Source organism: Melospiza georgiana, chromosome 5 (assembly GCF_028018845.1).
Source record: "Melospiza georgiana isolate bMelGeo1 chromosome 5, bMelGeo1.pri, whole genome shotgun sequence".
NCBI lineage: Eukaryota > Metazoa > Chordata > Aves > Passeriformes > Passerellidae > Melospiza > Melospiza georgiana.
Window position 1 is genome coordinate 57,271,324 of NC_080434.1, and position 24,634 is coordinate 57,295,957.

Genomic DNA, 24,634 nt, shown 5'->3' on the forward strand with positions numbered 1-24,634 from the left:
ATGTTTATTTCCATATTGATGAATGGAATTTTGTCTTGTGGACAAGAAGGACTAGCAAAACGGAAAGGCATGGAATGTGCTTTTCCCCTAATCAGTAAATCATGGGAGAATGTCTCAACATGTTTTGAACAGTTCAGTTTTTACAATATGCTGCCATTTTGCTGTGTTTGTATGGAAGCACCTGGGCACACTGTTTACCAAATGCTTTATTTTCACCTTGGATGAATAACACACACAATTCCCTAAATTGTGAAAATACAGATACTTACCTTATGTTTTTGTCTTTTTTTCCCTTCCTTTTCTATTTCTCCTCCTTCCTCTTGTCCAGGGAAGAATGTATCAGTCACACAGAAGAAGCAGTAGAGCTCTGAAGGATGGATAAAATGTGGTTTGGCCTGAAGGTGACTGCAGCTGCTCCGTTATGGGAAAAAGTGAGAAGTTGCCCTAAGTTGCCACCTGCACCATTTCAGCCACCTGCTGTAGTGGAAGCTGGCCATGCACACCAGCCCAAAGTGTGGTTTGAATCTGAGTTTTGTTTTGTTTTCTTGGGATCTCAGCATTTGCATTTTAAAGCAATTACCAAGCACAATCTCCATCTTCATGGGTCTGCTTATGTGGATATGCAGTATCTTCAGCCTTGTGTGGCTTTGAGCATTCCTGAAAGAGCCTTTGATCTGAGTTGGGATGTTTAGTATATCTGAGAATGTGGTACTTGAGGGTACAAACTGTTTAGCAAATGAGACAGAATGGCATTTTTTACAAGGCTAAGTTGGAATTGGGAATGATCTTCGTGTGTGCTGAGAGGCACTTGGAACATCAAAGTGCTCTGTCCTGATACTCTGAGTATTTCAACCACATGAATAGACCACACTGAATTTAACTTTCAGATAAAACACTTGCAGGCACACATGCTTCTCCTGAAAGAGGCCCTTTTGTGCACTCTGGTTGGCAGCAGCACATATGACACAAACACATTTTGCAGCCGTGCTGCCCAATACAGATTACACACCACAACCCCCACTATTCACCTCTGGGAGCCCCTTGGGAAGGCAGGGAGATGTGAGTGCAGACACCAGACCTACACACCACAACCCACACTATTCACCTCTGGGAGCCCCTTGGGAAGGCAGGGAGATGTGAGTGCAGACACCAGAGCTGTGCCTGAGGAGTCCTGGGGGTGCCTCCATCCATTCTGTCACTAGAGGCACAGAGCACTATTGAGTCAGTGGCAATACTTGTGCTGACCTGAACGGCAGCAGCTGCTCTCAAACTCTTACACTGGGATGCACTTTCAGTTTTGAAAACTGTTTTTTGTCTTGTATTTCTCTTTTGCTTTTTTAACATTGAGCTAGCTGCTAGGACGTGCTGTCTTTACAACGTGTAGTTGCCCAGTAATTACAGATATCCTCTGAAAAGAAGCAGAAGAATAAACCGTGGAATCCCAAATCAGATTAATGTAATGTGCATTTCTAGATTACAATTAGTAACAAGATGACATGTTGTCATGGTAACATGTGAAGCTTAACTACAAGTTCCTAAAATAAAGCAATGACATATGTGTAGGTTTCTATCCATTTGCATACTATCCACATGAAAACATACATAATTTCTACAACACTCAGGCAATTAAACCCTACTTCTTTCTTCTGAATTAAGTGTTGAACTAAAATATCAGGCCTCTTTCCTAGTATTTATGCAAAATCTCCCACTATCAATTATAAATGTTTATGATGAAGTCATCCATTTTGTAACATCTTAAGCTTTCTGCCTTTTGGTTTCATTTTAGAACAATTAGAGTAAGGAATGTAGAGCACTCTTCACTCTTTGTGGTTTGTACCACATTGTTCTTGAAATTCAACTGCCTCCTCATACAAAAATTGTCCAACCAATATAGGAAAAGTCTGCTTATTAATTACATTGATAGACCAGTGGATGTGTTTCATGTGGCTGAGGATTGGGAAGTAAAAGCCCAACTTTACCTCAAATCAGTGGAAGAAAGCAGTAAACTTTTCATATGAGATTGCTAGCTAAGACAGAAAGCCTAGGTATTATTTTCTAGTTGCCTTACAGTGAGAAGTGTTGTTGTCTACTTGTTAGTGAGTCTGAGTTTCTTTCACTAAGCAGAAGTTAACTTGTTTAACATGCTATCTATGGTGGAGTTACCAGGACATGCTTTACATGTATTGTCATTTCATGGTAAACCTTCAGAGAATGAAAAATTGGGCGCTTTGTTCTGATTGCTTTCTATGCACAACATTGTTTTGGCCAAATTCTTTAGTCAAAATTAAGATGCTGCTAAGTTCTATGAGTAAATGCAATCTCCTTCTGTCACCCTAATTAGACAAGATGGGCAATGTTACATGGAAAATATGGTTTCTTTGGCAGTTCACTTATTTATGTATACTTTACTGTACAGACCATTGGAGGATATTGAAAATAGAGATTACAGGTTGCTCCTTAAGCGACCTTTAAATCCCAAATTCTGTTCTTCACACCACTATGGTTGGCAAATGCTGCAAGTACCATGATTGACTCTGGCGTGATAATCACGTTATATTCAGAATAATGCAGTTGCTGGGAAGTGTGTCACATACACAGCAGAGTTCCCAGGATAAACTGCCTGCTAAAGCATGGCTGATGTTTGTCCTTGTGGCCTTTTGAAAAGTGGAAATTCTGATTTTTGTGTTTCATAAATCTACCTGTATTTCTCACTTGCAGATGAAGGTTTTTAATATTTGAATTTACTGTGGTTTTGGGGTGGAGGGAGGGACATGTGCAGGCTGGGTTTTGCCACTAATCCTTTGGAAATCCTTTAGTGCCTTAAGGAGGCAGAGGGGTAACAGGCCCTAGGATTACAGAAACTTGTTCAAACCTCTTTCCTGCTTTAGAAGAATTCCTTTAAAATATATTGTGCCTTTGGCTCTAAATATATTTGCATTAGAAATCAGTAGCCATGGGATTATGGACAGGAATTTCTGCCCCTGTAGAAATGTTAGGAAAGAGAGTATACTATTTCTTGTATAGGATATAATCTAAAAATATAACTAACTTAAATTCTACAGTTGGGGTCCATACTAAGAAAGTTGCAAGTTGCAGTTAAAGGCAGGAAAAAAAAAGAGGAAAAAAAAAAAAGGAGAAAGTTTAAATATACTGGACTAAATGCTTGTATCATTTACTGGCAAATTTCCACAGGGTTTCTTGGGACCAAGATTTCATGCTTGCTTCTACTTGGCTTAAGAAATTCTCAGATGTGGTAGATATGTGGGTATCATGTTCTCTTTAATGTTGTAGGGGAGGAAAAGAGAGATTAGTAGTTTTGGACACCTGCCTTGATTTGGAGTTGCTGGGGTCTGTGGTATAAATCTCTGTTCACTATTGTTTCTCTGTAACGTGGACTCTTGCTTTGGGAATATGAATATGCAAATGTAAATTCCAATGTGAGAGGTTCCTGTGCAGTGTGCCAACCGATGCCAAACAACTACATTTCTCTACTCTCTGAACTGTGGTCTTATTCAAAAAGAGGGAAAATGTAACTAACAGACGAAAGCCACTCCAGTGCCAAAAAAGCCTGCATGAGGCAATTCACGTACCACTCACTGATGGTCCTAAGCAGTTCTTAGGAAAAGCTGAATAAGCTTTTAACTCATGAGTGAATTTTATCTTCTAGGAATTAAGAACAATTTATTGGTACAGAGCTAAATTAAAAAAAAAAAAAAAGAAAAAAAAAAAGAAGGCCTGAAAATCAGACTGGTGGTGGTCTTCTGTTTTGCTCCCTGTGATGACAAGCAAGTTTGAAAGAATTTGTAAATAGTTAAAAGAAAATCATTATGTGGCTCACAGTATGTAAGACAAGGCCCAGCATGAAAAAGATTTTTATAGCTTATTTATAACTTTACACTTCTGTCTTTTGTTTGGAACTTGAAAAAGGAAACCATGTAAATTAAATAAGGAGTGAAGAATTACTGCACATATTTATTGACTGAAACAAGAGTATCTCCCCACCTCCTGAGGTATTTATGACTAATCTGGGATGAATAATGTACGGAGATCTTGCCTTTTGAGCTCTAGTGCTGTACAACTGTTTAACACTTTTGCACAGCCAACAGAGGAGTGGTAACCAGAAGTCATGAAGGGCAGTTGTTAGGGCCACAAATTTGGATATGAAGAGGTACCAAAGAATGCACAAAAAAGCTGGGATTTATGTTGTGACACTTACTAAGCAGGTGTAGCAGTTAGACTGGGGAGGGAGGGGTGTTTGTAAATAAATGCAAAAAGTTTAAACTCTGACCCATGACCACCCTGTCACTGAGTGTCACATTAGTTCTGGCTATGTGAGAAGCTTCAATAGTATAAAAGAGGCCACTCATATTTTAACTGTTTCATTAAAGCCTTCTGGATAACTCTTCAGCAAAGATTTCCACTCTAAGACATTTGCCATTGATATCAACTGTACATATGTATTAATACTCAGTGTAACTAGGAGGATACAGAATTGTAATGAAGTCACAAAGTCTACTTGATGATCACAGATTTGTAACTCTCACAAATTATGTAAGATATGTTGACATTTTATCTTGTTAACAAGATGTATTTTTCTATGTTAGCTAAATGTATAATTTGTATAATTTTGTATATTAAATGTATGCATATTTTAAATTAAAAACATTATAATTTTATTATTTTAACTTTAAAATGGTGACAGAGCTTCTGAAATACAGTTTTATATACAACTGTATCCATGGGTAGCAACCCAGGAAGTCTCAGTTTTGAGGAAGGGGCCACCTGATCTTTTAACAAGGTAAGGAAATTGTTACACCCGAGCTCTTGCTCCTTTTGGTGGAGGAGCTGCCATTCAGCTTCTGCTGAGTTAGTGGAATTAATATGAGTTGGCAGAATACTATGGGCTGTATCACTGCTCATGGGCAACCTGAGCCATCCCCAGCTCGTAGCTGTGTTTTGGATTCAGTTCAAATCACCAATCCATGGGATGGGGTTGTGTGGGGGGAGGAGGATCCTGCTGGCAGAGACACAGCAGTCCCACAGAGCACACAGGCTCTGTGATTTGGCAACTCCAGTCACTCCTCTGGAAGAAGGAGAACTCGTGTCTCTCACGTGCATTCCCTTTGTACTGTTTGTGCCTTTTTTGGTCCGATGATTCTGTTGTAAAATGCACAATAGCAAAAAATAGGTGCAAAATTGTGGTGGTGTTTGAGGGTCCCCAGGATTGAGGGAAGAGATGAGAATCTTGACTCCGTGTTTCAGAAGGCTGATTTATTATTTTATTATATATATTATATTAAAAGAAAATTATATACTAAAACTATACTAAAGAAAGAGAAAGGAGACATCAGAAGGCTAGCAAAGAACGAGTAATAAAATCTCGTGACTGACTCAGAGAGTCTGACACAGCTGGCTGTGGTTGGCCATTCATTAAAAACAATTCACATGCTGGGTAAACAATTCTCCAAAGAGAAGCAAAACATGGAGAAGCTGATGCTTCCCAGCTTCTCAGGAGAAAAGATCCTGGCAAAGGGATTTTTCAGAAAATATGTCAGTGTACACAAAATGTACATTTTACATTCTCTGAGGCCCTGCACCAGGGAAGTCCTGTTCTAGCTCATGATGTTCACGCTGTTGGAGGAAGAGCTCAGCTACAAACGAAGCCAAGGTATGTGACACACTTCTTGTTGGGGTTTTATCCAGCAAGATGTTGTAGGTTTTGCAGTGTGAAGCAGGTATGTCTCTAGGTTTGCTGCTATCACTCATCTAGTTTATTTGGAATAAAGGTCCCATAGAAGATGGTGCACTTTCAATCAAGTTCAGTCCTCTTTTCATCAATGTCAAAATAGGATGAGATGCACTGTCTGCAGAGAATATACCAAAGCAATATATTTCTGCAAAGCTGGATACTTGCTTTTAGGCAAACTCACTCAGGATGTCAGGGCATCAGGATGCATCTGAATCTGCTACTGTAGCACCTTAAACTGCAATTTGATCTCTCACCTAACAAAGGAATGGCATGCATCTGGTGAGTGAGACTAGTTTTTAGTAAACTAAGGGCTATGGTATGAAGAAAACACAAAACATTTAAAAGCAAAGACAGACTCTGGTGTTATTTTATGCTTATTTCTAGGTAGAAAGTTTAATGCTGTTTTCTAAAGCATTGATCTGACATGTTCTCTGAGTCTTGTGATCTCCTTATGTATCAGAATTAATATGAATCTCCTGACTTAATACTTTAAAATAGCATTATTCTTTTTTTTATTATTATTATTTAAAAAATCTTGAGTGCTCTGGAAACCAGAACAGTGTTATCTAACTAGATCCCTAGTGTAAACTAGTGTAAACAGTGTCCATCTTTCTTAGCTTTATAGATGATAAATAAAAATGCTCTTCTTTTAGCAGATGTATGCAATATGCAGCATATCGGACCTACTATGGGACCTTCAGAAGTTTTTATTCTGGAAAGTCAAATTAATCTCTTGATTACAAAGAAATAACTCATAAAGTGAATATTTTTCCAATACTTGCAAAGACAGGCAAGTCACACATCACGCTCCCTCCATGTACCACCTTCCATATTTCACTAACTGACCGGGTTTGGTGTCCTGTGTAGGAAAAAATTGATTTTTTTTCCCCCAGCCTGATCAATAAATCTCAATGTTACCATCAGCTGCAAAAAAGCAATATTTGCCCATACAGGAGAAGACTTCAAGGAAGCAATGAAGCAATATCCTACAAGCTATAATTATTATTTTTCACATGCACCAGTGAAGCCTCTCTATGATATTAACGTGTTAATCTGGAAATTCAGTTTATAAAGTGAGCTGTAGAATCCTGGGTGATATATGCTCAGAAATGTCAGTTGACTAAAATCAGTGTGCTGATAAACAATAATAAAAGAAATGTTGACTATCTTACTAACCCCTCATGTGAACACCTATAGTGTTGAATGCATGCACATGCAGCATTTAAGACAGCTGGTCCCACTGGATTATAAATGCAGAAAATAAAGTTTTCCTTGGATGTATTTTGGCATTGCTCAGGTATGTCACATCACTGCTTTTTCACACGGTTTGCGTCCATGGGTTAATAAGAAAGATGATTATCTGGACTAATTTCTGATGAAATCCCAGGGACCTCTCTCTTTAACCTCCCACTTTTCCTGATTTGCAATTAGTTACTTGCAATTTTTCTCATGCTGGGACCACAAGGTATGCCCGGGGACCAAAGACAACAGTTCAGTGTGGCTGGGTTTGTATTCAAACATCACTTTGTATATGAGCAGTAAACAGGCCATGTGATTGATCCACTGCTTCAAACTTGCTTAGTCACATAATCAATCTCAGACCAGTTTGTTTCAATATATTATTTCAGAGCAACGGAAAATGTCCCTTATGTAACTACTGGCGTAGTCAAAGCCTGTGACAATTGCAGAGATTGTCAGCAGGTGCAGGAGAGGAGTGTCCAAGGACTTGTGAATTTGGTGGATGATCTCAGGCACCAAATCTCAGGATGTTTGTAAGGCAGGGCTGTAAGGACGGACTTTCTGAAGCGGGCTGTGCGGGGAGCTGAGGGGAGCACACTCTCCACTCCTCCTGCCCTTGCTTTTGGCAACTCGGATCCCTCCCAGTGAAACGAAGCCCTCCCTGGTTTGTCTCTTTCTGCCGAGGCCAAGTCAGGCAAGCACCATGCGGGCCCGGGAGCCTCCGGGGTGCTGAAGGGACAGCTCCGGGGGGCGAGCCGCGCTGCAGCCGCCCTGAGGGGGATCCGCGGGGACTCGCTCGGCTCCCCGCCTTCCTCGGGGCCCGGCGGACACTCAGGGGCCGTGGGCCGCACCCCCAGGCCCGCGGAGCCGGCTCCTCATGCCCGTGGCGGGGCCGGCGGCTCAGGCAGCGCTCGGCGCGATCACTTCCGTGTCAGGGCCGGCGCCGGCTGCCTGCAGCCCCCCGCCTGCAGCTCCTGCCTGTACCCCTGCCTGTAGCCTCCTGCCTACAGCCCCCTGCCTGTACCTCCGCCTGTAGCCCCCGCCTGCAGCCCCGGCCCCGCGGCGTGCGAAGGGGTCGGGCACCTCCGGGCCGCCGCAGCGGGGAGCGGCAGCCGGGGGCGGCGGGGCGGAGCAGAGCCGCCACCACCCCCGCGGGCGCCAGCTGCTGCGGCAGGGACAGCGCCAGGCCCCTGCCCTGAGGCTGGTTCTGCTTCCCCTCAGTCTCCGGCCACCCCTCGCTCTTGTCCCCTGCGGCCGCAGACCGACCCCGAGCCGCACCGGCCCGTCCCGGGGGCTGCTGCGGCCGCGCCCCCCGCCCCGCCCGGGCACCGCCGCAGCCTCTCCCGCGGAGGGGGGCGGGGGAATGTGAGCGAGCAAAGTGGGAGAAACTCCCTGCGGCTCGCCCGGGGGGCTGGGGAGGTGCGGAGTTTTTCTCTTCTTTTTCTCTTTTTCTTTTCGCCTCCCTTTTATTCCACCCCGAAGCCGCGCAGCAGTGGTAACCGGCGCCCGCCCGCCCGCAGGGTAGGACCCCGTTGGCTCGGGCCGCGTGTGCATGCGGCGGGCTCCCTCCCTGCCTCCGCCCCCTGCCTCCCGCCCCCCGGATCATTCTATACCGGGGGAGCTGTGCACTGCGGTCCCTGCTCGGGAATCGCTGCTGCTCTTCCCATTCGTCAGGGGCTTTCCAATCACCTGCCTCTGCCACCCTCTCCGCTCCGCTCTTTGTACTTTATTTTCACGTGCTCTTTACTAACACGGCTATTTTTAAATCCCGCTCGGATTTATTTCTCTCTCTTTCTTTCTTTCTCTCTTATTTTCCTTTTTTTAATTTTTTCCTTTTTTTAAATTTTTTTTTCCGGGGGGGTGGGTGGGGGAGGGAGGTTAACGTTTGCAGGTCCCTAACGTTTGCAGAAGAGATCCCACCAGCCAACCCAGCTCCGCCACTGCTGCATCCATCCATTCATTTTTATGGTCACTAACAGCCTATCCCGGTAGTGGAAGGTGCAAAGAAGTGGGAGGCAGGGAGAGAGGTAGAGAGAGAGAGATCCGGACAGCGAGAATGGCCGAGAGAAAGAGGAACTGGAATAAAGAAGATGACCTGCCTGTGTATCTAGCTAGGCCGGGCACGACAGCCCAGACACCGCGACAGAAATACGGGGGAATGTTCGCCTCCGTGGAGGGGGCCTATGAGAACAAAACCATCGACTTCGATGCCTACAGCGTGGGGAAGAAGGGGTCCCGGACCCCGCGGAGCGGCAGCCGGCACGACATGCTGGACGGAGGGGACAACTACAGCGAGACCGCCAGCGACATCAGCGAGATCTCCGGCTCCGTCATCAGCTCCCCGGGAGACCGGGAGGACAAGACCCCGGGCGTGGAGATCAAATACCCCACGGGGAAGGAGCTGCTGCAGGGCCAGGACAATGGACAGGTGAGCGGGGCCCGGGCTGGGGAGGTGGGAGCCGCCGCCCCCGCTCGCTGGGCGAGCCGAGCCGAGATTGCTGTGCCGAGCGGAGCCGAGCGGAGCCGTGCCGCAGAGCCCCGCTCGCCGGTGCAGGGGCTGGGGCCGCCTTCGCGGGGGAGTTTCGGCACGGCAGGTCGGGGAGACACGGCCCCCTCCTCCCGGGCACGCTGATGCTCTGGGAAGAGCCCGGCTGGCCCCCGAACTACCTCACTTGGCAGGGCTTAGCGGGGGCGGGAGGGAGCGACCCCAGAATCGTTTTCCTTTGTAAGCGATGGCGATGAGTTTTCTCCGTTTCCATTCCTGCCCGTGCCGGGGGCTGGAGGGCAGCTCGGGTCCCTCAGCGCCTCCGGCCGCCCCCGGAACAAAGCTGAGCCCGCTGCACTCCCGAACTCGCCGGGGAAACTCCGCGGAGCCTGTCCCAGGCACAGCTCCAGGATCTGCCCCGACCCCCCGCCCTGCCTCTGCCCCTGCTCCCCCCGGCTCCCTGTGCGCCTGCATTGTCTCCCCGGCAGGGAGCGCGGAAGGCGGGAGGATCGGCCCAAACCTCAGCCCCGGGCTCCCCTTCCCTGGCTCTGCAGCTGGACTCATATTGGTGGCTCAAGGAAGAAGTGAGCCGGAGGGCTGGCCGGCCCCTGACGGCGGTGCATCTCCATCTTAGCCCTGTCGGTGGCATGCAGGCTGGAGGCAGACCCGGGGGGATGGCTCTCATGGGATCCCGGGCTGTCATTGATTTCCCCTTAGAAAGAAATGCGGCCTTGCAGTGATGCTTCTGCATGGATACACCCTGTTCCTGAGTACCCAGCCTGGAGCCTCTGTGGCTTGTCCGCACTCTGCTCTTTCCACAGGCTGAACTGAGAGTTTCCATTCTCTTCACCCCTCTTCAATTTGAGCATGAATGGGGTGCTGGTTTGCTCTGGCCTAGAGACTGTGTGCAGGTGGCACATGGCCTCCCGTGCAGCCCAGGGGGTGTCTGCTGTGGTGGGACACTGCAGCGAGCAGGCAGGGCTTGGTGGGACACTGTGCCTGGGATGCTGCTGCTTTCTCTGCAACGACTCCAGGGTTGCCTTCAGAGGCTGCCAGCTGCAGTGCAGTCTTCTCTAGCTCACCTGAACTCCTGAGATTTTTGGTCAAGACCCTGGGGCAGTGGGAGGGCACAGCACACCCCATCTTCCAGCACATCCATGGTGCTGCACTCCCATTTTCCCTGCTCCCTAGTTCACCCTGGGACTCAGCATAGTGAGCACACACTGCACACTACCTCTCTGGATCCCACTGTGCTTGCAAAGTTGACCAAAGCGAGGTGAGGATGAGTTAGAGTTAAGCAGGCAAGATGTGGCCACTGGCTTAGGAAGGTGTACTGTAAGCAGCAAATACATGTGACCCCTGTGCAGTGACACCCAGAGTTTTTTACAAATTTCAAACAATGATTTCTGGGCAGATGTGTTGGGGATGTGGCCTGGGTGCTCAGTGGCTTTTATCTATGTGTGTATCACAAGGATGGGTGTGCTAAGAGCCCCAGAGTTCCTGTCCTTGAGGGGATTAATTTGGGCACAGCTTTGCGGTGCCTTTTACCCTCAAGCACCATGGGTGTAGGGAGGCATTCTGTGAGACACAGAAAAGACAGAAGAATTTCAACTAACCATTTTACCTCTCCGGCAGCTGCTGATATAGCATCTGCCTGGCCTGCCTGGTTGTGTTATCCCCATGAGCTCCATGGGCACAGGACAGAGCAGGTGTGTGACAACTGGGCGGCGAGGAGGGCAGAGCATGACAGGGCTGTTGGGGTCAGAGATGCTGGTGAGCACAGAGCAGGCAGTGCCACCTGGGTCAGTGCCACCAGGGACAGAGCAGGCAGGGTCATTGGGGCAGTGCGAGGCAATGCCATCAGGATCAGTGCTATGGGGACAGCGCAGGGCAGTGCCATCAGGGTCAGTGCTATGGGGACAGCGCCGTGGGGACAGCGCAGAGCATTGCCATCAGGCTTCACGCCGTGGGGACGGGCAGGCAGTGCCATTGCCATGTGCAGCACAGCAGGACCCACCGGCGGGGGTTTTATCCCCCGTCCCCACCCTGCGGCAGCCCACGCGTGGGATCCTGCCGGTGACCTCAGCGTGCGAGCGGGGCGGCGGCGGAGCTGGCGGGGCGGCGTTTCCCAGCGCCGGTGCGGAGGGAGGGAGGGAGGCTCCGGCTGGATTGATGGGCTGTGAAGGGGGGCCAGGCGGAGGGGTGGGGGACAGGAGGGAAGGAAACGCTTCCTGGGTTGCGCTGAGCGAATCCTGCTCCGACCTGCAGCCGGGAGGGCGCTGCTGCCGCCGGCAGAGGCAGCGCTCGCCGACCCCCCCGGGAGCCGCGTCCCCGTTTGATTGCAGCCGGAAAAAAAAAGGTGCCGGGTTTGCCGGGCTCCCCTTCCTCTGGGCGACGGAACTTCGCCCCCATTCCACCGCTGTGCCGGGTCGCCCCCGCCCCGCCCCATCACCCGACCGGGCTCCGCATTATTATTCGTCTCAGCACCGCCGGTGTTGTTCCGCTGGGCTCGGCTCGCTCCTCGGGTTCGTTGCGTGCTCCCGGCGCTAGGGAGAGCCGACATGTCTTACCAGGGCAAGAAGAGCATCCCGCACATTACGGTAAGCGGCCCCGGTGAGCGCTGCCCGCGCTCCTTTGTTCGCGGGGCGGGGAAGGGCGAGCGGCGGGAGCGCCGTGCCCGGGGCCGGGGCAGCCGCAGCCTGCGGGGCCGGGGCTCCGCGGAGCGGCGGGTGCGGGCGCCGCCGCCCGTCCTCCTCCCGCCGGAGCTCTGGGCGAGGACCGATTTCATTTGATTTTATTTTAGAATTTCATTATTACATTTTTATTTCATTTCTTTATTGTATTCTGCCTCCCCTTGCTCGCCCGCCGCCCAGCCGGGGCTCAGCGCTGCGTGCTCGCTCCAGCCCGGGGCGGGGAGGGAGGGAGGGCCGGCGGGGGGCTCGTCCCGGCGCTGCGGGGCCGGGGCCGGGGTACCGCCCTCCCGAGGAGCCGGGCCCGGGGAGGCTCGGCCGCCGGGCGAGGCAGAACAAAAGAGGGAGGGGACCACCGCAGCACAGCGTGCCCCTGCCACCGCCCCCCGCAGCGGGCAGGGGCAGCGCAGCCTCGGCGGGGCACGGGCGGTGGGCAGGGGGAGGCTCGGGGTGCGGAGAAATGGGAGGTGGGCGAGCGTGGGCGTGGGGGGAAGCGTGGAAAATCAAAGAGCGCCATGATGCCAGCACCAACACCTCTGCGCGCTATTAATACACCAGGCGTGGTGGGAATCAGAAATCAAAGAGTTAATCATAACCATCCTTTTCCTATCGGTGCCTGTCTCCCGCTAGATGCTTTTGTACCCGAGCAGCCAGAGCTACAATAGGGTGTGCTTTCCGTGCTAGAAAGAAAGGACTTGGGTCCTTTCATAGAGTATATGCTTTCCCTTAATATACACGATCGGGGGATATAGGGGCTGAGATGAAGAACAGGCAGAGCTGGCGGATAGGGGTGTGGTGGGCACAAGCACCCGGAGCTTGCTCACACGGCAGAGGTTTTCCCCAGCGCCGGTGTTGGTCTCCAGGTTGATGCTTTCCTCTTGGGGGACTGGATCAGTGGATGATGGGGTCACTGTTCTGTGGCACCTGGGGCGGGGATGAGCGGGGAAGCTCCCAGGTTCCTTGGGTTCGTGGAGCTTTCCCTGGAAAGCTGGCACGGTGTGATGCGCGCAAGTTTCGGTGTCTGAAGGAGCGGTGCCGGTGGGTGTGGCACCTCCCGAGCAAACCCGGCGCTTATCGGCATTAGCGGAGCCAGTGTTACAAAGCTTGTAAACTCCTCGCGGTTTTCTCCCTGTAATAAAAACAATAAAAGCATCCTTCAGTCAAAATATTTGCTCGGGAGAGAAGCAGCATCCTTCTAAAAGCTGTTTCATGATACCGAGGTGCCGCATTTATGCAGGTCTCAGCTATCAACAGGCTGCAGTGCCTGGTGGCCAGGGCTGAACCTGGGTGCTGCAGTGGCTTTTTGGGTGATGGCTCCTCTTGCCTCGTTCCTCAGTGCGTTGTGTGACTTACTCAGGGCATGGCTGGGTCGAGGGAGACAGCGGTTACCCTCTGGGTGAGTGTCAGGTGCTTTGTGTAGGGCTCAGTCTTCATTTGAAACTGGAGTGTAAAGGGTCACACCCATAGCTAGTTCTTTGCTCTCCATTTCGGAGTAGAATGAGAAACTGGAAGAATTATAAGTCTTTGCCTTAGAATCAACAGTTCCTTTTAATTTCATCACTTCTCACAGAATTTTTTTCTCTGTGCTGTGGAGAGGAATGCTGTGAAAAAGAAAGCCCAAACCTCAGCCTTTTCTCTTTGAAATGGGATGTGCTGAAGCTTCTATAAATGAATATTCATTAACATTACTGTTGAGTTTTGTGACCAAATCAAAGGCATAAATTAACATTAGTGAACTTGGCAGGCATCAGGGCTGGACTGTTTTTGGCTTTTTTACACTTCTGGCCCTTGTCCTCCAGCGAAGCAAGTCAGGCACTTTGTGTTAGACCTTGTACACACTGGCTGTCCCACGAGAACTCACAGGGTCTATCAGTGTGTCTCTTCTGAAGCCCCACTCCAGTGTGGTAAATCAGATGTTTCATCCGTCCACTAAGGAAATACATTGTAGCTTCAAGTCCTCTGGGCTCTAAGGAAATGTGACAGCTCTGTAGAAGTATGCAACAACAGTGATGATGAAATATATAAAAATGTCATTTGTTACTGTTCTTAATATTTCCCCCACTCACATTTCTGCTCTTTGGAGCTACACTGGCTCCTGGGCTTATTGGAGAAGTGAGAAACTAATTTCTGATGGTGTCCTGGGTGCTGATACTTTGTGTGGATTTTCCAGTACCAAGTCTGTGTTGCTTGCATGGACCAGGAGCTGTCCTGAGCACACAACAGCAACACCCAGCAACAGCATCCAGCCACAGGCCCTGCAGACAGCAGTTAGTACCTGGCCAAAACTTCCCTCTGGGATCAGGTCTGCAGCATCTGGAACTGGGAAGGAGGAGGCAGCAGCTGGTTTCACCTCTGACTGGTGTGGAAGCAGATACCAGTCTTGGGAAGACAACTCTGTGGTGTCCTGCCTGGGTTACTGCTCTTGGTGCACGTGGCCTTACCTTCCTCCTTGTGCTTGGTGTGTCTGAGCCTTCTCTCCTGACTCCTTCCGACAGCAGGGCCTGGCTGGCAGCCCCTGCACCTCTTTCACCCAAAGCAGCTTTATTCCTGCTTGCCCTTCTGCCCCTGCTCATGGTACACTGTTGCACACAGCTCTCTTTGGCACTGGGCATCTCCCTGCTCTCATTTACCAATCTGCACTTTTTTTTTTTTTGTTTTTTATTTTTATTTCTGCCTCTTTTTTCCTTTCCATTTCAGCTTGTGAACATTCATGCTTCTTGCATTTTACCTCATTTGTGGCTGTCCTGCTGCCTGTTATGCATCCCATGCAGCATCCAGGCTTGCTGTTAGTGGAGCAGCAGCACTGTGCCAGTGTAAGGTGCCATTCAGTTGTGAGTCAGACTGGAGAAACTGGGCCCTTTTGGGCAACTGCAGTGGGAGGGGAAGGACCTCTGTGTTTGAAGCACCAGACCAGTCTGGGGATGTATAATAGAAATGCATTGAACCAGTAAGTGTAAGCACTTCAGTCATGTCTTCTGCACTGTGTTGAAGACCTTGGCAGGTGGGTTTCAGACCCCTGGTTCAGGAGTGTTAGCTGGGATGGACCAGGGGATGGTGCATGATGTAAGGGTGGCCAAGAGTGCAGGAGCACTTTTCCCAGCCTTTATGGTATGGACAGCCACCACATCCATTGCTGAGGTGTTTTTCTGCATGAGGTGGTAATCTTTTGTGCTTTGGTTGTGCAGGATGTTCTCATGCACACCAGATTTTTCAGGATATAACCCCCAGCCCACTGCTTTTAACATCACTATGATACTCCTCTTGTGCAATTTATTACAGGGAATCAATGGAGATGATGATACAGAAATACCTATTACACAATATTTTGGCTTCTGTGTTTTGGTAGCAGTTGGCAATCTTCAAGCAAGGCCTGAGCTTAGATGAACTCAGAATTGTACCATGGTTTAAAAAAGGCATGTGGCATGTTAAATGCCTGTGACAGGACGTGTTTGTTCCAGCAGCAACTGCACCCATTAAAACATAATCTGTGTGAGCTCAGTGAAGAGGAGGTGTGAACACAATTCCACTGAGCAAAGGCAGAATAGCTAGTCACCAAAGCAAATGCAAGGAGGCATTTGGGAGAGGAAAATGGTGCCCAAATCCCTTGGGGAAAAAAAAAAGGGAATCATCTTTCTGGGTATGGTCCAAGGGCTGACATATGACTGGGGAAATGCACTGCTGGTCCTGAGCTGACAGACTGTAAGGCACAGGGAGATAGAGATCACAAAAATGTGGTGTTACAGAGGAAGGATCTCACTACTGAGCATAACAAGAAAAGAAAATAAAAGATCTGCCACTACACGAGGGAAAAAAAAAAAAAACAGATGCAGAAAAATGGGGAGACTGAAGAAATTCAGAGGAGTGGGCAGAAAGAATAATTATAGTTGTTACATTTAGAATTGGTATGAAGAGAGATGAGAAGCAAGTAGGCTTCAGTTGAAGATGGCAGAATACTTTGAGAGAGAAAAAAATCCATTCGTCAGGATTTCTGCTGTGTGACACACTGGTTCAGGATGGAAACTTTCTGTTTGGTCTGAACAAAGTGCTGGGATAATGTGTGGTGTTCTGATGTGAGACAGCAGCAGTGTGAGAGCTGCCAGCCAATTCATTTTGAACACCAGAGGGGACATACCCTACAGATGCAGGACATGGTGAGTACCTGGGATGGAGGACCAAAGTCCTTGTCTAGGTTTGGATCTATTCTGTATCTCCCCTGACTGTGGTTTTTTACCACTAACGTTTGTTTAACATAGCTGCATAAAAGCTACACTCAGATTGCTCTGTTACTTGCCAGAAGGGTTTGAAAAGCCTGCTGAGTGCTGGCCATGGGAACACTGCCTCATGTTAATATCTGCCTCTTGGTGCAAGATTTTGGGTGATTTAGACAGCACTTTTTGTCCCGTTTTAAAACACCAAGGCCTGGGACTTCTGGATGCCTCCTTACTCTTGAACTCTTAATCCTCAAAATTACATGTTCCCATGTCTGTCTGTTTAACAGACTTGTCCCCTCTCAGTTTACTCATCTGTCAGTGAACATTAAGAATTCACATTGTGTAGTGGACTGGACTTCAGCCTGGCAGCTCTGGGGATGCTTTAGCTGCTTCACTGTTTTTGGACTTCCAACCACCATTTCCATGATTCTGTGACACATCTTTTCCTTTCTTTTTTTCTATAGGAGAAAAAGTGGCTATTTTTTCATATGTCAGTTCCATATGGTGACTTAAATTACATTCAGAGTAGGTCCTTCTGGGGACATTTCTATGGAGACTGAAACCTTTGGCACAGGGACAGAAGGAAGGGTTTGGGGCAGTGATTCCTTTAACTGCCACAGCAAGTTCATCAGTCAGTGCCCTCAGCATCATAGCTGGTGCCACCACAGAGAACTGAGCTGTGCTTTGCTGGAAGCTGGGCAGGTTTGGAAAGGGGACAGTGGCTGTCTGGGAAGACATCTGATCCAGTGGGGTGCTTATCTGAGTCTTCTTGCAAGTGCTGAAGGCAACTGCTGCCAATGAACCACTTTTCTGATGAGAGATCAGGATCTGTTGTCTGCTTTGCTGCCATTTCTTTCAGAATCAAGAATTAGTTGAGTGGTAAAAGTGTGAAACTTCCATTTTCATTTGAAGGAGCCAGCAGAGACCACTGGCTTGTGAAGCACTTGGGAGTTAGTTGAGATAAACTTGGGGTTTGTACATATGAGTGAGATAAATGCTTTTGTATGTATGAGAAAGAGGGAATAGAGATGAGGAGCAAAATAATTTGCAGGTTTCTAATCTTGCTACATGTGCAGATGTTGGCCTTGTCCCCTGAAGCAGAGATACTTTGGGATTATGTTTGTTTGTCAAAAGACAAAAGTTTTCATCTGTAGTGCATGTCCTAATGAGTTTTAAGATGTAAGGTATTGTTTATGAATAATAAATGTTCCTGCTGACTTCAGTGAAGTCTACACTCTGTAAAATCTCCTCTGTGTAATAGTGAGCACCCAGGTGGCTGGCTAGAGGAGGAGGCAGTGCTCAGAGGCTGTGGAAGGGAAATCAGGGCTGATAGCATGTGAGGTGAGGCAGCAAGCATCACAACTTGCTCTCACTGGCAGAAATAGTAGGTACACAACATGACAGCACAAAGTGTCTGAGTGCAAACAATAAACATGGCATCCACTGCATTTAGCTGATCATGAATTGTCATTGCTAACATCATCTTAAAGGCATTTTTTACTATTCTGTTTCACTTGCATCCACCTGCTCTGTCAGAGAAGGGATTCCATATGGTCTTAGTTGGATTTTGACTGTGATTGGTACCAAGTCAGATATATCCCAGTAACCTGATGCAGGTTTCTGATTAGAATTAGATAAAACACATTTTCAGTTCAGTGGCCTAGAGAAGTCAGCCATGATGTAAATGACTGTTATTTTCTTCCCAAGTTTAAGCTTTCCTATCAATGGCTTGCTGGGATTTTGAGATGCCCTTTAATTGACATAACCTGTGTGTAACCGAAGGGATGGGTATAGCAACATACAATGCAATGGTTTTAACCCTCCAGCCCCTACTTAGATGAAACCCCTGCTGATGCCAATGAATATTGTCATCAATAAGATGTTTGTTGTGCTTCCCTTCTAAAAGCAAAGCAAAGATGACATTTTCAGTGAAGAAATCCCCATGGAGTTGGTAGCTGTAGGAGTAGCCCCTTTAGAGTGGGTGATTAAGCAATGAAACTGCTAGCTGAATAGGAAGCCAGGTCTTAAAAGGGGAAACAAAAGAACATCAGATCTCCTAAATGAATAAAGATGAATGAATACATTGGCTACAGACCAAGATACATCACTATTACCGTCAGCATAATCCTTCCTAAATTAATTGCCATATAGTAGAGTGCATCTGTTAAGAAAAGAACCTTAAAAGCAGGATTCTCCATTAGTGGCCTATCGGAAATGATGCCTCAAGGATGGAGTGTTTTACAAGGAATTCCCAGAGTTGATTCAGGGTTCACCCTAACTAAAAGCCACTTCCTATGGAGGGTAGTCTAGATGTGAATTCAAAAGGAGGGATACTGCTGATTAAAAGCAGATCTTTTATAAGCAGACAGTACTTCATGAAATCCCATTTACAGCTCTTTGATCCTTATGAAAGGATTTTAAGCAAACATTCCTCTAGGGAAAGATATCTTTCTTCTTTTGCCATTAAGTTTAAAAATGTTCCTTATTTGTAAGTACTTTGCCTAAAGTGAGGTAATTTAACTGTATTGTATCACAGCTGGGTCTGAATCTGAGCAGCTCTGACAAAAGACCACCAAATATATCCACACACACTCAAAAAAAAGTAAATCTCTTGTATATTGTGGGAAATAAATCTGCAAGAATGAATGCATGGAAGCACAGAGGAGCTCTGAGTGTCTCCTTCCACTGTTTGCCAGGGGGGTCTTCAGCCTTTGAGAAATGTATTCCATGCACATAGTCTTCTTGTGGAGATTTAGCTAATCATGGAGAGCACAAATATCAGCCTGTTTTTCTTGTACCTTTCCTCTGAACTGAATTCTGTGTCTTCTGTAACTCTCAGCAGACTCTTTAAAACCTTAGTAACAAGGAATTCTGCCTCTCAAATGCTAAAAGGTAATGTCTTGGCTGCATGTGTGATAACATATCTTAATGCCTTTTTATGTCTGTTGCATTTGTTCTGATGTCTTTTAAACCACATGACATTATAGAGAACTAAAGTGCAGGTGGATTTAGAATTTAAACTGTTTTCAAATGGCTGTTTAGCATAAAATCCTTAGTCATCTTCAGGGCTCTTGACTAATCTGGGTTTTAGAGAAAACAGCCATTGTTGCTCTGGAGATGTATAGACAATGTTATATTCTAGTAAGTCCTTACAATTACACAGAGGGTGAAATCACTGCTGAGTGTTTCCTCATCCTCTAAGTGTAGAAAATCTGCGTTTGAGTGTTTGCAAAGACTTTTTTGGTTGGCAAAAGCTGCAATGCAGCAATTGTAAAGGTCCAAACCAATGATTAAGCAGCACAGCACTTAGACCTGTATGCTGGATAAGTTATCTGAAGTTAATTGTATATAAATAGTAAAGCAAATTGTAAATAGTTAAAAATATATGGCTTACTTGATTTAGAGATGAAGATCTAATAGGAAGATGTTCCATTTGTGGAAGAAAAGCAAAAATGTAATAGCATGTGTTGGAATTGCAGTCTGGAGAGATGCTGCTATTTGATGGAAACACTACTCTTGGAATTTCTTGGATTCTTCTTGTGTGGCTAGAATACATAATGGTTTTTTTTTTGAACTCCATCTTGTATCACAGAAGTGTGGTTTTCTCTGAAAGGTTCCTGCAGATGCATTGCATAGGTATTGATGCTGTAGAGATGCGTGTGGTTTCTATGACTTGTGCTGCATTGTATTTTGACACACTGCACCAATTTGAAATAATGTTTGGTAAATCTTATGGCAGTTTTATGTTTTCTGTTACTGTGTTTTAGAAGTCCCAAGAAGCAGATTTGAGAACTGCATGTCTAAAAGATATTTGAATTTTGTTGTGTATTTTTAGATACCACTAGCTCTGAGGGGAGTGGGTGAATGGGAAAAGGCTAATTTTAAATTTCTTTGCAACTGTTCTTGCTCTAACATTTGGTTTGTAATTTCGAATAATCCACAGCAAAGCGATTTTCCACCCAAGGGAATTTGGTTTCATGTATATTTGCATGGAGCCATGGGGACCATGGCAGGGCTTAGGCTGGTGGTCCTGAAGCTTGGTCAGATGCTGCTCCTCTCTGCTGGCCTTTTGCCATCGGTGTGCATGAAAATGTGGACACGCTTCACAAGAGCTGAGCCAAGCTGATTCAAACCTCAGCAAAACAGGCAGTCAGTACAAAGTGTGCCAGTCACCAGCTTACAGATGTTTGGTGCTGCTCCTGCTCTAGTGGAAACAATGGTTGTGAGGGAGCGACAGCCGCCGCCTCCAGTCTGAGCAGGCAGCCCCTCCTCCTGCAGCAAGCGTTTGTGCCATCTCCTTCTGCTGCCATGAAAATTGCTGTCATGTCACAGACTAAGCTCTGCAGCTTTGCTGCCAGGTTAAGCAGGAGAAGCTAGGCTGTGATTAGGAGGAGATCCCCGGGGAAGCAGCGTGCAGGGTTTGAGGGTGAAGGGCTGGGAGGAGCAGGAGTGGCTGTGTCACACTCAGCAGTGGGCTGAGCTGGCAGGTGCCAGAGCGCCTGTGAAATGGAGCTGCAGGGGACACAGCAGATGTGCATCGTGGCTGAGCTGATGCTGTGTCATGGCCAGGCACACAACTCAGAGGCAAACAGCATTGCAGCAATGCAGTTGCATCATTGCAATAGTGATGGGTGGAGAAGAAACACCTTGGCTCCCACACCCAGCAGTGACTGCAGAGCATGGGTTTATGGTGTGCTTTCTGCCCCTCCCTTGTCAATGAGAGAGGGCTTTTTACCCCTTGCATCTTGGCATCCCATGAACTGTTCTAGGTAGTACTCCCTGTCTGTTTTGCCATGTTCCTGTTGTCTGTCCTTGGCAACCTGGAGGGAGGAGAGGGCCCCGGCAGCTTCTTTTGGCTTGCAGTGGGAAGAGGTGGGCTGGCAGCTTCTTGTGCCAGGCAGTGCACTGGAGACTTGGTGTGGAGCCCTTGGAGCTCAGCAGGCAGGGCACCAGTGCCTGAGGCACCTGTCAGCTGAACAGAAAAGTGGCAGCCACCCTAGAAAGGCTGACAGTGCTGTCACCTCCTGAGCTGAGGGATGAGCCCATTGCTGTTTGCATTGTGAGAACACCTGAGGCTCATTGACTGGCTGAGGGTACCTCTGGGAGCTGGGGGGTGTTCTTCTTCCTCATGGAGATTACAGCTGGGAAGGAGAAATACAGGCCAGCACTGCCAGGATTAGTTCAGGGACTTCAGGTCACTCCTCCCTTCCTTCGCTGCTTTCCCCAGGGCACTGCAGAGTGTGTCTCTCCTCCAGCCTGAAATGGGGAGAAGGGGACTCTGGTCCCTAGTTTACCTGGACATTTGTCACTTGGTAAGAAAATTGCAAGCAGTCTGCCTGACACCATGCCCCTGGTAAATAATAAATAGCCCTTGGTCACACACAGCCTTCTGCATGCCCAAGAGGGCTAACCCACTTCACAGAGCCTGTGTGTGCCCTGATTTCTGCTCAGGATTTCCCTGCAGCAAGGACCAGTGACCTAAACCAGTGCAGGATCACCCAGGCTCCAGTGGCTGGCCCTGAAGCCTGTGCTTGGGCTGTAGCAGGGAATGAATACTACAAGTGAACCAACCATTTGTATGAAATCTTGTTTCATGAAGAATACAACAAATTGCTTGTCAACATTAATCTGTGTCTCCTTTCTAGTAATTTATTTTTGTGTAATTTTTCCAGCCTATTCATGGAGCTGCATCGCTGTGATCTGTGCATCCAGGCATTGGGTACTGCTGCTTTGGCTAAGGACATGCCAGCCCTGGTCTGGAGCAGGGTGTTTGAGGCAGTGCTGGTTTGCTTGGGCACAGTGTGCTGCTGAGGTGTCCACAGGGCACAAAACCTCACCTGGGCTGCTGGTGCCCATCAACAGCATCTGCCTCAAGGTGCTCTGCTTTGCAGCAGTCTGTAATGTGTCCTACACTTGGCAGATCAAGCTGGTTGGAGATGTTCCAACAGAACTCTTTTTCTTCTGAATTTGCTGCTATACTGGAATGGAAGCATGCTAGAGATGCTTCCACAGCTCTCAGATTCTGATGAAAGCTGGGCAAGGCTCCACAGCACTGTCCCCAGTGGCTGCCTGGGGTTGTGTGGTTTTTGACAGCCCCGTCTTCCATGACTTCCTATACCCAGCTAAGGGAACCTTAGCCTCAGGTGCAGGACTGCTCTTACAACAATTCTGAATTGTTTGTATTTTCTTCTGAGATGTAAAGAATCAAATTCTCCATGATGTGCAGGTTATTTATTCTCTACCAGAATTTCTTCCACCTTCCAAAATTCTGAACAAGGAGAGGCTTTGTAGCTGAATTTTCAGTAATCCTTTATAGGATATGAGGCCTGATTTAATGGCTGACTCCATAATTGAGTTCTTTCTTAAGACTGCATTTGTATCTTTTTTAGATTAGCTTATTCTAATTCCTAATTTTGTTACTTATATATTTATAGCTATATATAAAAACATTTAAAATCCTTATGTCTACAGTTATTTTTCTGGAGCTGCATTTCAGCTTTTAGTCTGTTTTATTTTCCTTGCCTGTTACATTTCTTTCTACTTATTATGCATCTTCTCCTGTTTTAAAAGAAATGAAATGTAGAATTTCTTGATGAGGGTGCAGATTTTTTCACTCCTTAGCAGTGACAGATGCAGTGCTCTGGGAAAACTGCCGGCCTCTATTAGTAAGCTTGTGCTTCTTGTAATTGGGCAGTGTTAATGTTTAGGAAGGCAATTGAATGAGCTTAAAAAGAGCTCACAAGATGGTGGTCCCTGCAGGTCAGCAGGCAGCACAGTAAATCATCACAGTGAGGAGGTGCAACTGCCAGCACGTGGCAAAATAACTTATTATTATTCTGGCTGCTGATTCACAAGTCCTGCTGCAATTACAAGTGACAGTAGAGAGGCTGGGGAGAAAGCAGGGAGCCTGCTCTGGCAAATTCCAGATGGAGGACTTGCATTCATCTCCATTCTCTAATGAGAGGGTGACAATGTCTGAGGCAGGTCCTGGGGACATATGTCATCATGGTTCTGTGCCTTGGTTACCCCCAACCCCCAAGGCTGCTGCTGCAGCACATGGAGAAGAGCTTCAGACCTGCTGTGTATGTACTCTTTTGTTGTGCACGGTATTTAAAATATCTTCCCCCACTTCTTCCTCTTTTAAAAGGAAGAAGTGGGGGAAGATATTCTTCTCCCTTTTTCCTTTTTCTAGAATGATACAGAGGGCTATTAAAGTTTTGAACCTGCAAAATTGTTCAAGTACAAGCTAAAAAGTAAATGTGCACTGTGTAACGGAAGTTACATTGTAACACCCCAACTCTGCCTTAGCGCTTTTTAATGAACAGGTTTTTTTAGAAATCTATTGGTTTTGTTGTCCTGGTTTTACAGATTAACAATATATCAACTTGTTTGCTTTCTAAAGTGGGAACTCAGGACATTCATAGTTTATATGCCTGAGTCATGCTGTAATTAAATCAGGAATTGAATCTGGACTGAGTAGTATAAAACATGGACAAGCTAGAGATTCTGAGTTATTGTGTGGTGAGCCAAGGAAATAATTTATATTAAATGGCTATTTTTATGTATGAATGGGAAAAAAATGGTTCTGACTGCTTTAAGAGTTTTCCAGCATTCACAGTTGCTTGGCAAAATTCTTTCCAGAAGTGTTATGTACTTGTCATGGTTTAACCCTAGCTGGCAGCTCAGCCTCACACAACCAATTCTCCCCCACCCCACCCCACTGTGGGATAGGGGAGAGAACTGGAAGAGTAAAAGTGAAAAAACTCTTGGGTTGAGATGGAAACACTTTGATAATGGAAATAGAATAATCATAATAGTAATGATGATAATGCAATTGGTAGGAAAATAAAAAAGATTAATAAAACCAAAGAAGGACAAGTGATGCACAATGCAATTGGTCACTAGCACCTATTGATGCCCAGCCAGTCCCGAGGCAGTGCTCCCCCAATCATCCTCCCCCTCAATTTTTATTGCTGAGCATGATGGCATATGGTGTGGAACATCCCTTGGGTCACTTGGGGTCAGCTGTCCCAGCTATCCCCCCTCCCAATTCCTTGTGCTCACCCAGCCTCTTTCTTTCCTGGTGCTGAGCAGAGGAGACATTCACTCTCTAAACTCTGCACAGCAATAGCTAAAACATCCTTGTGCTATCAGCACTGTTTCCAGCACAACTCCAAAGCAGCCCCATACAAGCTGCTGTGAGGAATATTAATTACCCCAGCTAAAGTCAGAGGAGCACTGGACTTGCCCTGTCTTTGGG

General features: G+C 47.2%; 2 protein-coding genes across 9 annotated transcripts in view; both read left to right on the forward strand.

The window, feature by feature from the left end:
* Window positions 1–3,496, forward strand: part of JAKMIP1 (janus kinase and microtubule interacting protein 1) — a 226,327-nt gene extending 222,831 nt beyond the window's left edge. For all 7 annotated transcript variants that reach the window (XM_058025234.1, XM_058025233.1, XM_058025237.1 and 4 more), the window contains one exon: window positions 329–3,496. The gene's annotated coding sequence lies outside the window, so the exon portion shown is untranslated. The remainder of the gene's footprint in view (window positions 1–328) is intronic.
* Window positions 3,497–8,596: 5,100 nt separating this feature from the next.
* The window catches only part of CRMP1 (collapsin response mediator protein 1), a 50,063-nt gene continuing 34,025 nt past the window's right edge, over window positions 8,597–24,634 (forward strand). Inside the window, exon 1 of one of the 2 annotated variants that reach the window (XM_058024012.1) lies at window positions 8,597–9,416. In XM_058024012.1, the coding sequence (XP_057879995.1) occupies window positions 9,045–9,416 (372 nt within the window). In that variant the 5' untranslated portion in view covers window positions 8,597–9,044. Of the gene's footprint in view, window positions 9,417–11,714; window positions 12,074–24,634 lie in introns of those variants that run through there. The other variant, XM_058024013.1, reaches the window with a different exon arrangement.